This window comes from Phlebotomus papatasi, chromosome 1 (assembly GCF_024763615.1).
Source record: "Phlebotomus papatasi isolate M1 chromosome 1, Ppap_2.1, whole genome shotgun sequence".
Taxonomy (NCBI): Eukaryota; Metazoa; Arthropoda; class Insecta; order Diptera; family Psychodidae; genus Phlebotomus; species Phlebotomus papatasi.
In genome coordinates, this window is record NC_077222.1 from 19,168,345 (window position 1) to 19,183,103 (window position 14,759).

General features: G+C 31.8%; 1 protein-coding gene across 6 annotated transcripts in view; it reads right to left on the reverse strand.

Moving 5' to 3' along the window:
• LOC129798116 (putative fatty acyl-CoA reductase CG5065) overlaps positions 1-14,759 on the reverse strand; it is a 28,809-nt gene that overhangs the window by 7,241 nt on the left and 6,809 nt on the right. For 3 of the 6 annotated variants that reach the window (XM_055841099.1, XM_055841095.1, XM_055841096.1), the window contains exons 2-9: positions 6,463-7,076; positions 6,281-6,397; positions 6,113-6,217; positions 5,911-6,054; positions 5,602-5,857; positions 5,237-5,536; positions 403-535; positions 48-305 (exon numbers count right to left, since the gene is read on the reverse strand). In XM_055841099.1, the coding sequence (XP_055697074.1) occupies positions 48-305; positions 403-535; positions 5,237-5,536; positions 5,602-5,857; positions 5,911-6,054; positions 6,113-6,217; positions 6,281-6,397; positions 6,463-6,609 (1,460 nt within the window). In that variant the 5' untranslated portion in view covers positions 6,610-7,076. Of the gene's footprint in view, positions 1-47; positions 306-402; positions 536-5,236; positions 5,537-5,601; positions 5,858-5,910; positions 6,055-6,112; positions 6,218-6,280; positions 6,398-6,462; positions 7,077-11,886; positions 12,201-14,759 lie in introns of those variants that run through there. The other 3 variants (XM_055841097.1, XM_055841101.1, XM_055841100.1) reach the window with 3 other exon arrangements.

Below are 14,759 nucleotides of genomic sequence, written 5' to 3' on the forward strand. Positions count from 1 at the left end.
ATCCTAAATTAACTAAATTAAGTTCAAATTACAAAATTCAAACTTACCTCCACATGTGTCTTCGGCAACTTGGTAGAGTATCAGCACTCTGCTTGAACAAATATTCCCGAAAACCTAAGACATACCCCTCCAGATAATGCTCCCATGAGATATTCGTCACATCGAAATCAAAGAGCATTCTATCTTTTGCCCCTAAATGGCTCAAAAGTTCCCTCACGTTGTCATCCTTAAATCTCCACTGATGTGTTGTGAAATACGTTAAGCACTCAACAGCCTTAACCAGTTTTCCCTGAATCTTGACCATTCTGCATTAATAAAAATTGAAAGGAAAAAAGAGAAAGTTATTTTTACTGCAAATTGCAAACCAAGAGGAAAAATAAATAAATTCATAATGTGCCTTACATTGGTCTCTTTCCCATCATTCTCGAGAATAAATCGAGAAAATGTGCTGGAATTATGTGTAGAATGAATGCTAATGCCCTGTTGAAGGGTCTATTTAAGCGCAAAGTCCCAGTTGGATACCAAAAAACTCCCTCTGGAATCAGAAATTTTTAAATTGTTTACACTTTTCTTCAAGGAAGAATTATAGTTGGTACTAATCGAAATGTCTTAAAAACAAGTTAACCATTATAAGTAGATGTCTCCAGATCGATAAATTCTAAATTAAGTGAACTTATGACTTATTGGATGCTATACCTTAAAAGAACCTTTGCATAATTTACCATTTACCGGTTCACAACCGATTTCAACCGATTCATAAATCGCTTAAAAGTCCTCAAAAAATAGCTGAGGAATGAATAAAATTGATTTTCGGATAAAAATTACTTATCAATTTGATACTGTATTTGGGACCAGTTGATACTTGTCAGAAATTTCAAGACCTTTCCAATAATCCTAAACATAACACTATTCGGTTGAGAAATACGTTCTCTAGAGCCTTTGAAACTTTTGACCTTGAAAAATCGTTATTAATATTATCAAAGTTATTATCAATGGGTTTTTCGTATATGGACAAAATTTTCGTTTAGTAAACCTCTAAATAAAAAACATATACGGTCTCATCAATTTCGAGAAGATTTTCGTGTAACAAAGTTCATATGGAACATCAACTAAAAATATGCCTAACAGTGTTTCATGAAGACATGTGCTTGCATCATAGTGATATTTCGCTCGGAACATAGGGAACTTGAGGTTAAGAAAATATTAATAAAGAAAATGATAAAAAAAATTTAAAAAAAAAACATAAAATTGCAAAATATAATTCATTTTGGGATTTGAAAGAGTTATTTTAACTCTAAAAAAGTTTTTTTTTTAACTTTTGAAACGAGTTATTTTAACTTTTAAAACGAGTTATTTTCAGTCTTAAAAAATAACTCTTTCATGTAAATTTTAGGAAAAAAAACTTAAAACAACTCTTCCGAATATTAGAAGTAAAATTAACTCTAAAATATAGTTAATCGAAAATCACAACGAAAAAGAGTTAATTCAACATCGATTCGAGTAAGTTTTAATCGATTATTTTTCTGAGTGTAAACATATCAAATTGTATTAGATATTGAGGATTGAGTTTTAACTAATTATGAAGCATTTTTCTTAACCTGGCGATTCATGATAATCTCTCCTTATTTTCCAAAATTACTAAAACTGTAATAAATTGAATAACTAAAATGAACTATACACAGTAAAAAATAATTACTACGATTATCGCGTGTAATGGGAGAGCATCGATAATTGTAGTAAATTTGCAACGATTATCGCAGTAAGCAAAGTTGAAAAGCAAACAAGTTGAATTTTCGAAGTTGAAAAGCAAAGTAAGTTGAATTTTCCTTCAACAAATTGTACTGAAATTACACAAAATATAAAAAGAAGAAGAATGAGTTCAAACGAAATTAGTTGAAACCCAGCAAAATTTCGATCTGCAATTCTGCACTTTTGAAATTTTAACGTTTCTTGTCATTTAATCGGATACTTTGTGTGGCTTCGGGATAGTCGTGCGACTTCGTGAGCATCGCGAATTTCTTTCGTGTTTTCTAACCATTTCCTTCCCCTTCGTATTTTCTATTATGGCTGATTTAATAATATTGTATTATAACATTATAATAATATTGTAAAAAAAAGAGAGTATTCACGTAAAATTGTTGAATAAAAATAGAATTTTAAATAAATTGAAATACATATTTCTATGTAGTTAAAATAATGTTTAGAAACATTAGAAAGAGTAGAAGAAATGTAGAAATCATCTAAATACTCTAAAGAAATTCTGCCGATAATTTTAAAATTTTCTATAGAAATTCTGCAGAAAATTCTGCAGAATTTTCATACAACGATCGGATCCACCTTAGAACAAAATTCTGCAGAAATTCTGCTGATTTTTCGGCAGTTAGTAATTCAAATCTGACGAATTTCTGCAGAATTCTGCAGAATTTGCCGGGTGGGAAGTTGAACTTTTTGCTGCGATAATCGATTGAAAAATTACTACGAAAATCGAATTGATTCTATTACACGCGATAATCGTAGCAATATTCAATCAGACGTTGAATGAAGTTTATGCCATTTTGTTGCTTCATTTTATTACTATTATAGTAATTATTACTACTATTTGTTGCATTTGGGCCATTATCGAGGGTTGAATTTTACTAGTTCTGCAATTTAATTGATTCCTTTTCAATTGAAAGTTGATTTTTTCAATGGTTGTTATTCGAAATTTCAACCAGTTCAATTCAACTAATAGAATTCAACTAGCCAATTTCATCTCTTTTTTACTGTGTATGCTAAAGATAAACTAAAATAAGGTAATGTCCTATACACACTTTACGACTTAAGTCGAGAGATAGTTTAACATAACTTATAATCAAAATAATGATTTGACTAAATTTCCATCAATTTCCCAGTAACTAAGCCTTTTCTCGGCTTAATCCGAGAGACAGTTTAGTCAGAAACTGATGCAAATTTAATCCGATCATTATTTTGATTATAATTACGTTAAGACATCTCTCGGCTTAAGTCGTAAGTGTGTCTAGCGCATAAAATTGCTAAAACTATAGGCAACTGGATTTGATTACAAGGTTTTCAAAATATGTTAACATATCAATTTGATAAAACTTTTTGAAATAAGCTGTCGATGGTGCTTTTACAATCAAAAATCTTTTTAAGGAAGGGAATTTGCACCTCTGCTTTTCGTAATCTGTTATTTAATTCTATAGCATTTACAAAGATCCAGAGATCATAAGCCTTCTTAACCCTTTAAGGACAATTGAGACACCGCACCGGTGTCCCAAAAAAAAAAGGTTTCCTACGGCCTTCTAAAGTTAATGTTTTGCTCTAAAAAGTCCGAAAGAGTGATTTTTTCTGACCACCAAATATTTGAAAACCTTCGCCCTTAAAATGATCCTTAAGTGCTAAAATTAATTAAAAGCTTACGAAAACCAGAGATGCAAATTCACTCGCATCTACGGTCAAGTCTACGGTACAATAATTCTCTAAAATTTCATAAACGATTAATACTTGAAATCAAGAGGGATTACATTTTTTTCTTCGATTTAAAAAACTTTAAAAAATCAGTAAAAAATTAAATTTGGTCAGTAAAAAGTCAAGTTTGGCCAGTAAAAAAATAAAATTTGGTCAGTAAAAAATAAGATTTGGTCAGTAATAAATAAAATTTGGTCAGTAATAAATAAAATTTGGTCAGTAATAAATAAAATTTGGTCAGTAATAAATCAAATTTGGTCAGTAATAAATAAAATGTGGTCAGTATAAAATAAAAATTTGGTCAGTAAAAAATCAAATTCGGTCGGAGAAAAGTCGAATTTGGTCAGTAATTTTTTTTAAATCAGTAAAATGTGAAATTTAATCAGAAGAAAATTAAATATGATCAGTGAATAATTTAGTCAATAAAAAACTAAAAGGAAATCAATAAAAGTTAAAACTTTGCATATCCGGATAAAAAGTATTGCACATTTCGTATTGCGGAAACTTCGTATTTTAGTACATTTCGTATTTTACCATTTCATATTTCGTCTTTCCTAAATTTTGTACAAAAATTAAACAGGTGCTACTGATATATTCCCAAAACACAGAAAATTTCCCTTTGCCTCAACAGGCGATACAGATAACTTCTCAAAGAACAGAAAATTTCTCTTTGCCTCAACAGGCGATACAGATAATTTCCCGAAGCACAGAAAATTTGATTTTTTACTGACCAGGTTTTTTATTTTTTACTGACCATTTTTTATATTTTATAAGATCAAATTTAATTTTTTACAGATCAATTTTGATTTTTCACTGACCAAATTTGATTTTTTACTGACCAAATTTGACTTTTTATCGACCAAATTTGACTTTTCTCCGACCGAATTTGATTTTTTACTGACCAAATTTTATTTTATACTGACCAAATTTTATTTTTTTTACTGACCATATTTGATTTTTTTACTGACCATATTTGACTTTTACTGACCAAATTTAATTTTTTACCGATTATTTAAAGTTTTTTACCGATTTTTTTAAAGTTTTTCACTGACCATATATAATATTTTACTGACCATATTTAATTTTTAATTGACGACATTTGATTTTTTACTGAAGAAATTTAATTTTTTACTGACCAAATTTTATTTTAAACTGACCAAAAAGCCGCAGGCATCTGCGATTAGTATTTTAAAATCATCTAAAATTTACTTTCAATACGACACGAATTTTTCCATATTTTCTTAATGGCAAATTCTAGATCCTTCTATTATTTTTGTAACTACCTCGAACCTTGTATAGCAAAATTACTCTATCATAAGGAATTTATTGCCGCTCCATTTTGTACTCAAAATAGTACAGTGACATGTGTTTATAAATAAATAAATGAATAATAGCGGATTACTCAACCAGGTTCTGAAGAAGAATTATAAAGAGTTCTAATAAGCGATGAATTATATAGGCCTCTTTTGAGAGCTTGGTTGGTTGTGAATATATCAGAGGAGACTGTGAAAGAATTGTTTATTTTCTTAAGAATATCTTTTACAATCCCAAAAGGAGCTTTAGAGGAGCTCAGAATAATTTAAATGGTTAAAAATTAACATTGATATTTATAGGGATAAGCCTACAAATCTGTGCATAATTTTCCAAGTGATAACTCGCAGTTAATACTTTGGAAAATCGTTTTATGCTCACACTGTTTCATTTTTCATAATTTCCTTTTTAATGGTTATGGAATAATTGAAAGCTAAGATATTCAAAGATGACTCACCCATTGGATGTTTCCTCATGAAATCGATGCTCATGGATACAAACTGGCCCCATGTAATGGGCTTCTGCAGTCCGGTACAGCAATTGTAAATCGTAGGACTACTTGGCTTAATAGTAGCTGTTCTCCAGGCTGTAACTATCATTAGGTTTATTACAATGTCCACGGGTATTAAATCAGCAATGTTTTGTTCATTTCCTAACATCGTCTTGAAGACACCTTTACCAACGGCAGACACCAAGCCAGTTGGTCCGTTCAGGTTGTCCAACCATCCGGGTAGAGGTTCGTTTAAACTTGATAGAACTGAAGAAATAAAGAGTTTCAATCTCTAGCACTATAGAAATTGACTAAAAAGAATCCTGGCTTACCAATGGAAGGCCTCACGATAGCCACTGGCAAGTTTCCGGCTTCATTGAGGAGCATGTGCTCGGCTAGAGCTTTGGTGAAGGTGTAGGTGTTGGGCCTCTTGCCAATGAGCTGCGGCGTCAGGTCATCCAGCATGTCCTCGGGCAGCCAATCCACCAGAGAGATGATGTCGTTGGGATTGTACGGTGGTGCGTAGATGACTTCCGACACTTCGGCTCGATCGCAGTTGCAATAAGCCGTCGATACGTGAACCAGTGCCTGAAAATTGGAGGATTAGTCACTGAAGGAGGACTTGGATTGAGGCAACTTACATCGAGAGACATCATCCTGTGACACAGTTCCACCAATCTCTTCGTTCCCAGCATATTGATGGCCACTGATAGCTTGAGTTTCTCATCGAACTTCACAGTTGCGGCAGAATGAAAGACAATCGATACTGTTCGACACAGAAGAGCCTGCAAAGATTTTATCCTTAATCTGGGATTCTTGAAATTCTCATTGAAGCTAATTTACTTGATCATTCTCAGATATTCCTAACTTTTCGGACGTAATATCTCCACAAATTGGAATAACTTTGTTGAGATCATTGGGACGTTCTCGGCGCAAAGTATCGAATAGCTGAAATTATTTATAAATTAATCAAAGTTGCTCCTATTCAATAAAATCAAAGGATAAACTCACAGGAGCTCCTAGAAGATCATTGAGTCGAGCCTTAACTTCCTGTCCGCGCTTCGGTCGGATGAGCAGGTAAATGTTCTTGATCCCAGGACACGATCTCAGTAGCTTCTCCACAAGAACCTAAACATCAAATATTTTTTTGTGATTAAAAAGAAAGAAGTATTTCCTAGCCCAAATCAACTAACTTTGCCCATGAATCCTGTCCCGCCTGTAATGAAGACGCTGCGGTCTGTATAGAATTGGGGTACAGAGACGTAATCATTGAGGCTGGACCCAGTTCCAACAAATTGCTTTATTTCATGTTGATCAATTTCTGTTCTAGTCGATTCCATTTTGTTCTAGATAGTGTACTTTTCTTCTTAAATTTTTTAAATTTCTCTTTTGTTTTTGGGAAGATGGAACGTTGTATGCGCAATACTTCTTCTAATAGTCTTGCACGGAAGATTTTGGAAGAAGGTAGTTACTCTTTGAAATCTTACAAATTGTTCACTAAAGCAAATGCCATGAAGCCACTTTGATTTAGAATTGTTTCTGTTTCCTCTCTAAAATGTACTCAAATCAATGATTGATCGTTGGAATTGCTGGTAGGTTGTGACCTGTTGGTGCAACAATTTAATCAATTCCTCCTGATTTATTGATATGAACACTTTAATACTCTTTCATTTAGCTGCTATGAATATTTTATCTGCCTTTTTAATATTTTATGCATTGTATTCAAGTTGTTCATCCACGTCCAATTTTTAATTTGCAAAAGTTCAGCTAAATCTGTTACTGTGCACGAGAATTTTTCTGGATGTATCTGCAAAAGAGAAGAAAAAAAATATACATTAACCCTCAAGCTGACAGATAAACAGGATGTAGCGTCATAAAAATCTCTAAAGACCTCGATTTCAAAACTGCCAACTTTACAATACTTGGCTAATTTTTGTCAGGTTAAAATCAGTACCAGGGTCCTAAAGTTAATACCAAAATGGGATCGAATCAATACCGAAACACCCTAAAATCAATACCAAAGTGAGATAGAATCAATACCGAAGTGTCCTTTTTTTGTTTCCCCCCTTAAATTCCTTTGCGCAGGTCTTAGGACTTAGTCCTATTTTGACCGATATCCTGTCCAATAAAAAACCTAAAAAAGATCAAACTGTCAATAACTTAAAAAATAAATAATCAATAAATAAACGGAAACGGACTACAACAACCGAAGTGTCCTAAAATTAATACCAAAATGGGATGGAATCAATACCGAAATACCCTAAAATTAATACCAAAATGGGTCACTATGCGATTTTGGGTGGTCATCTCATACCTTAAATTTAGAAGAGATAAAAAAAATAAAAAACACATGTTATCAAGACTCTGGTTGCTATAGTGTCCTGGATATTACCAAAAAAAGAGTTCTTCATGCTAAAATCAGTACCAAAATGGGGTAAAATCAGTACCAGGGTCCTAAAATCAATACCAAAATGGGATAGAATCAATACCGAAGTGTCCTAAAATTAATACCAAAATGGGATGGAATCAATACCGAAACACCCTAAAATCAATACCAAAATGGGATAGAATCAATACCGAAGTATCCTAAAATTAATACCAAAATGGGATGGAGTCAATACCGAAATACCCTAAAATCAATACCAAAATGGGTCACATTTATGCGTTTTTAGACGGTCATCCCATACCTTAAATTTAGAAGAGATAAAAAAGATAAAAGATAAAAAAAACACATGTTATCGACACTTTGGTTGTTATAGTGTCCTGAATATTACCACAAAAAGAATTCTTCACGCTAAAATCAGTTCCAAAATGAGATAGAATCAAGAACGAAACATTATAAAATCATTAACAAAATGGGTTAAAATCAGTATCAGACTGTTCTAAAATTAATACCAAACTGGGATCGAATCAATACCGAAACATTCTAAAATCAATACCAAAATGGGATAGAATCAATACCGCAGTGTTCTAAGATTAATACCAAAATGAGTGAGAATCAGTACGGGAATGTCCTAAAATTAATACCGAAATAGGATCGAATCAATACCGGTACACCATATTATTTATGAATACCATTTCCTCCTAAAAAATGGACTTCCAAAAATCAATATTATAGAGAGAGAAAATTAATTCCAATATTTCTAAAAATCAATCTCAATTTGAGGTAGAATCAATACTATTTTTTCTTAGGAAGTGAATTTTACAGATTTAATGCTAAAATTTCCTAAAAACAATCCAAATATTTCTTGAATTTAATCTAAAGTTGAAAATCAATCCAAATTCAACCTATTTCTGAGAAAATTTATTATATAGTTTTGGGATTATAATCGTGGTATTAAAATCAATACCACGGATATTGAGTTTAGATATATTTGAAAAATTTAGGGGAAAGTACTCTGCCTTCTAATGTTCATGCCTTCGAATAATGTGAATTTCTGTTATGTTTCCTAAGGTATTTTCACATGATTGTCACATAATTATCAAAAATTGTTGACAACCTAACTAATAGCTAATAAAAATGTGTAAGTGTCTTAGCAAAAATAAGAGAAAATTCATATTATTCGAAGACATGAACGTTCGAAGGGAGAGTACTTTCCCCTACTCTGTGGAGGCTTCTGAATTACGGTTTAGAAATTCATTGCATATATATTTTCTTTACATGATTCTTTACCGCCAAATTTTACGATCCAAATATTATCGAAGATAAGCCTCTAAAGGCTTATTAAGAGGGCGCAAAAGTGTCAGACACTCGTTTTAAAGGTTATTGAATTTAATTTCTTGACATTAGATTATAGTACATAGACCATTTATTTATATAGTGTAACTATCTAACAATAGTATATGTCACAAAAAATTAAAACAGAAAAAAGAACGAAGGAAAATATCATCAAAAACGAGACAATGTCAATCTTTTCGTGCATAACTTCGTGGCAAACTGTGTATGGCTTCTGTAGTGCTCTTTTTCTTACGTCATTGAAAGAATATAATATAAAAATGTTTTTCCGACAGCAATTTGTAATTATTGACTATACCGAAATAAACTATATTTTGAAAAATAGTCTGCGAATGATACAATGCTATAGGCATAGATTAAATATAATTATTATGACGTTTAATGAGATATGAAAAGGGGAAATCTTACCCCTGAACATTTTTTAAAACTTTACTGTTTTCAAGTGCTTCTGTATTATCGACTTTTCTATATTGGTTCCTGTCTCGACTGTTTTCTTCTAGTATCTGCCGTATTCTAAAACCTTAAAACAGTCATGACAGGAACCAACGCAGGGAATAGTAAATTAGGGGGAGACTTTGAACTTTCGCACACAAAAATGATGTTCAAGTTCAGTGATTTTTTCTGACTACCATGCAAACCGTATCGATTCTCCAACTATGCCAAAAAAGTCTCTTACTTATAGAATTTCATAATCCCAACTCACTAAATCCCAGGAAATCCTCAGATTTTCCTCTAGAGGAAAATGAAAATTTAATGGCGATTTGTGCGAAAGTTCAATCAAGTTCATCCATCTTCGCACACGATTCACGTAATCATTGAACACCCCATTTTTACCGTAAATTCTGCACTGGACACTAAAAGTTGTACATCATTGTTTGAAGGGAACTCTAATCTACTTGATTAAATCGTTTTTATAAGGAATAAAACGTTTTAATATCACTTTTTTTGAACTCCTCTAAGAGATGTTTTATTGCCACTAAAAACCACTTTTTTGCTAGATTCCATGGGAATTTTATTCTGGAAACGATAAATCTGGTGAATTCTTTCTTGAAAAGTCCAAATATCACCAAATTGACACTAATCAATAAGTTTTTTAAGCTAAAAATTGACTAAAACTCTGCAAGCGAGAATGCCGTATAAGATTCCACCATTCCTTTACGGAGCCGGATATGCTCAAAAACGTTTGAATACGCATCATTGAAGATTTCTCTGTCCCTACAGCTACAGGAATTGGGATTTAGAATCGGTGATCACCATTAGTGACCTAAAGGCAAAAACAATTTTTGAGTCACCGCGGTCACAGGTGATCCTTTGATCTTTAAAGAGTTAAAATATTTATATTAATTCTAAGTGTCGTTTTTTTTATTAATCACTTGATCTATTATAAAGACTTTTTATAAAATGGTCGTTTATTAAATGACAAGATCGAGATTCTTACAGTAGTTACAGAATGTCGATAGACTTGTTCTATAGAAGATGACGAAAATCGATCAAGTATTGTAAAATCAAATTTACTCATTTGACTATCATTTTGGTTTTTGGTTTCAAGTGTTTATTTTAGAGTTTATGAAACGAATTTTTAGAGTAAATGTGCCAAATTTGCCAAAGTCTCAAGTTTGAAATGTAATATTTTTAATATATTTTTTTGTTACTTCTTTTTAAGGAGTGTTGCTTTGAACCTTGTAGACAGTTTATCGTCTTTATTTACTCTAAAATCATTCTTAATACATTTTAAAATGTATAAAAATGTAGACAGAGCTTTGATGGCCTATTTCGGCCACTTTCATTCTCATAGTTCTTTGCTCTTCCGGAATTCTTCCAATGTCTTTTTCACATTATCTTTTTCGTCGAAGCGACATTTTTTGTTAGTTTTTGCATTGTATAATCTTTGGAGTATGCAAAAACTAAAAATTTATGGAAATTTGAGGAACAAGAAAGTAGTCGAAATTGCAAGCTGACCGGAATTTGGTACACTTACCCTATATATTTTTATTTTTAAAGTTATATTCAGAGAATTCACTTCAACAATACCAGAGACTTCAGAATTTTTATTACATCTTGACCCATCTGACCGCTCGAGGGTTAAGAGAGTAAAAGTATGAATGAAAAGAATAGTTCTCTAGGAAGAATAACATAATTTTCACTGTAACTAATAAAAGTGGTGACCCACTTGAAGAGGTGTTAATTTGCACATTTTTGGTAATTAAAAAAAATATATTATACGACTTTCTTATACGCAACACTGTATCCCATCTCTATTTTACTCAAAAAAATGTGAGCTTCAGTGTGGAAAGAAGAGAAACTTACTGAGAAAAGTGAAAATCTGTTCAATTCAATTATAGTATTTGATATGCAGCACTCTGTTTATGAATTCACTCATTCTCAGGTCTTGGAAAAAAACATGAAAGACACGACTGTGTTGATCAATGTGGGCATAAGAAAGAAAGAAGAGAAAAAAAAACACAACATGGCCCAACAATTTTGGTTGTGTGACATCGTACGAAGATAAACCTGGTAAGTGAACTCACATTCCCCATTTCATGTATTCATCTACCGGCAAGCTGAAGAATTCACTTGACTCTCTTCCGCCAGTGGAGTCTGTTAAATTTAGGTCAGTGGATCAATGTGCTTGTCTCGCGGTAATATGTTCACTTCTTGGGTTGATATACATATGCAAAAAAACCTCACAAAAGTCACAAGAGTATGCATGATCCCCAAAGAATAGTAAAATTGACAAACATAGCACGTGATTCTAAATATAGGCACACAAGAAAGTCTTTCTCTTAAGCAAATTTTTTTTTTAAGAATAAAATGATTACGATTTACTTCTCCCAAAAAGCAGATTGATGACACTATCAATTGTTAAAATATTATTACTCACGCATGATATAATAAGCAATTCCTTCAACACTTCAGAAATTGATAAATTCTTAGAGATTAAATTGTGTGGCCTCAACAGATAAGATAACTATTGGAACCTTAACAGTAGAAACACGAATGTTACTTAATTTAATTCCCCCTACACTTACAACGTTTGATTCTGTCAAATATTCGTCGGATCCATAAATAACGTTCTTGTCTCTGTTGCGAGTTGAGATAATTCGGATCAATCACTTTTCGTATGTAACGTCCCAACAGGTCCAATAACTTTCACATTCACAATAAATGAGTATTCACCGTGAGGATTTGTTTTATCTTAAAAGACTCAGTGTGAGTAATTTTCTAAAATTATTTTTGAAAAAATTCCATAGGATTTCTCATTGGAGAGACTATCAGTTACATCAAAAGGAATAAACATTATTGATAGAAAAAACTTTTCTTAATTAAGCATAAACCATCTGTTGATCAAATATTAATTCCCATAAAATATTTTGATCCAACCGCGTCCTCTCATTTGCTTAAGATTTGAAGGTTTTCAAGCTCAAGCCAATCAGAATACGTGATGGTGCTGTGATAATTTGGTTTTAAATATTATTTTGAATGTGCTTAAAAAGCAAATTTTAGGGGAGACTGGGGCAAAAAGTCACAAATCGAAAATTTTAAAATTCAGTATCTTCCAAGACAAATAAGATAGCGGCTTAAAAATTTTCCATAGATAGCCTCCATAGGTCTTCTTCAATGTCGTAAGTTTGTTAGAATTTGAACAAGGAATTTAGAAAATACAAAATATCGAAATTTTTAGCCCTATTTTTGAAATATTTTCCGTGCAGAATATATCAATTATTAGCTACTTATATTAAATTTGATGTACTGGTGAATATTTCCCAAATTATCTGGATATTCTTTGAATACAAATCCGCTATCTATTTTAGAATTTACAGAGATCCTTTTCTCCAGAAATCCTTTTATTAAAAACGACCACTTGGGGTAAAAAGTAACAAAAACCGAAAAAAAATATCTGATGTTCCACGGTGAAAAGAAACGTTAATGTTATGTGTCGTCGCTTGTTGTTTGCATTGGTCAAATAATTTGCAGTCTCTTGTGTGTTTTTTGTAAAATAGCTTAAAATGCGCTTTTCTCGCTCATATAGAGAAAACGGTGTTTTACAAAGGTGTAGAAGAATAAATTTCCTATGAAAATATGTCCTCTCGGTATTTTACTTAAATTTACGGAATCCCGTAATAAAGCGAATCAAAATGTGATAGTATCTTATGCCTGATACTATTTGCAACAGCATTTTTAAGAATGATCACAAAATTAGAAAACAGCTCGATAAATATATTTCCTTACAAAATAGAAGAAAATGACTTTCAGAAAGTTGAAGAGTGGTAAATTTCCTATAAAACTGTGCTAATTAGAAATTTTGGAGGTACTCGAGTAGCTTGTAAAAAAATAAAATATCCGTTTTGTGACGTTTTGCCCCAGTCTCCCCTAGTAATAATGCAGTCAACTGATTATAGAGAAGTCTAGAAAACGATTAGTTTTAAATCATTTAATCAAAATTTAATTAAATCCTGCTTAAAAAGCGTTTTTTAAACTCACGACATGGCTTAAGAACCCGGTTACGAGTAAGAACTCCCTATTTTTAATTGATTTCAAATGTAATTTCCGAGAAATGTACAGTGTCGGCCAAAAGATTTTTAACAAACATATGTTCCAAAAACTAGGTGCAAAAAATCATAAAAAAAAGCCTTTAAAATTTTTTCTTTTTAGAAATAAGTTGCTTGTAATCCATATATGTTATTTATGAGCTTAAAAAAATATCATTAATTTCATATAGGGGAAAATGTCCATGCTTGATACCATTGGAATCTTCGTAATGACTAAATTTTCTATGTTCCACAATATATATGTAGCTAATCGCAACCATTTTTTAAAAGTATTAGAAAGTGGTCACTTTTTAAAATATATTGCGGAGTCACATTATTTGAGAAACATAGGAAAAATTTAGTCATTACGAAGATTCCAATGGTATCAAGCATGGGCACTTTCCCCTAAAAAAATGTTTTCCAAAACTTGATCATTTTTCATCGGCCAAAACTTTCTTGACAGATTTGTAAAACTTACTTAAAATGGTCAAATACGTGCAACTAGCTTTTTTGAACCCAGTTATATTTTGAATTTTTATCTTTTGAGAGACAAATGCTAGATTTACACATTTCTAAAGCTTGCAATGGTCAATTTATTCATTTAAAAATGACGATAAATAAAAATAAAATAATGTATTTTTTTATACTTTATAATTTAGGTTAAAATGGCAAGTTGTAAAGCTGAGTAAAGGGAAATGGTCAATTGTTTAGTTTTTTGAAAAATCCCTACAGAATATACATAAAAGATAAAACCATCAAAATTTATAGTGATGAGGCACGAGAACATCTGAAAAACGCAACTGACAAACTCAGGGTTTTGACTTAGAAGTTTTGTAACTGCAATGTACCTGATTTCTCGAGCATAGGGGAATGTTGGCATGGTTCGCACAGAGTGAACCTTCAAACAACGCAAATTTTCTCTTTTTTTGCAAAGAGCTAGTTCATCATTTCTTAGCCATAAGATAGATCATTATTAAGTTCATGAAACGAGATGAGAAATGGAATTTGGCATTTTAAGGTTTCTAGTGGAAAGGACGCGTCATAATCATAAACAATTGTTGTATCTGATGTATTCCCTCAGTTCCAAAAAACGTAAATTTTTTCATAAAAAATGTACTAGTAAATGTACGACTATTTTCGGAACTGAGGGAGTACTCTGTAAAAATGATTAAAATATCTAGAAAGAAAGTAACTTATTTTATAACAAGTGATATTGAATAAGTCG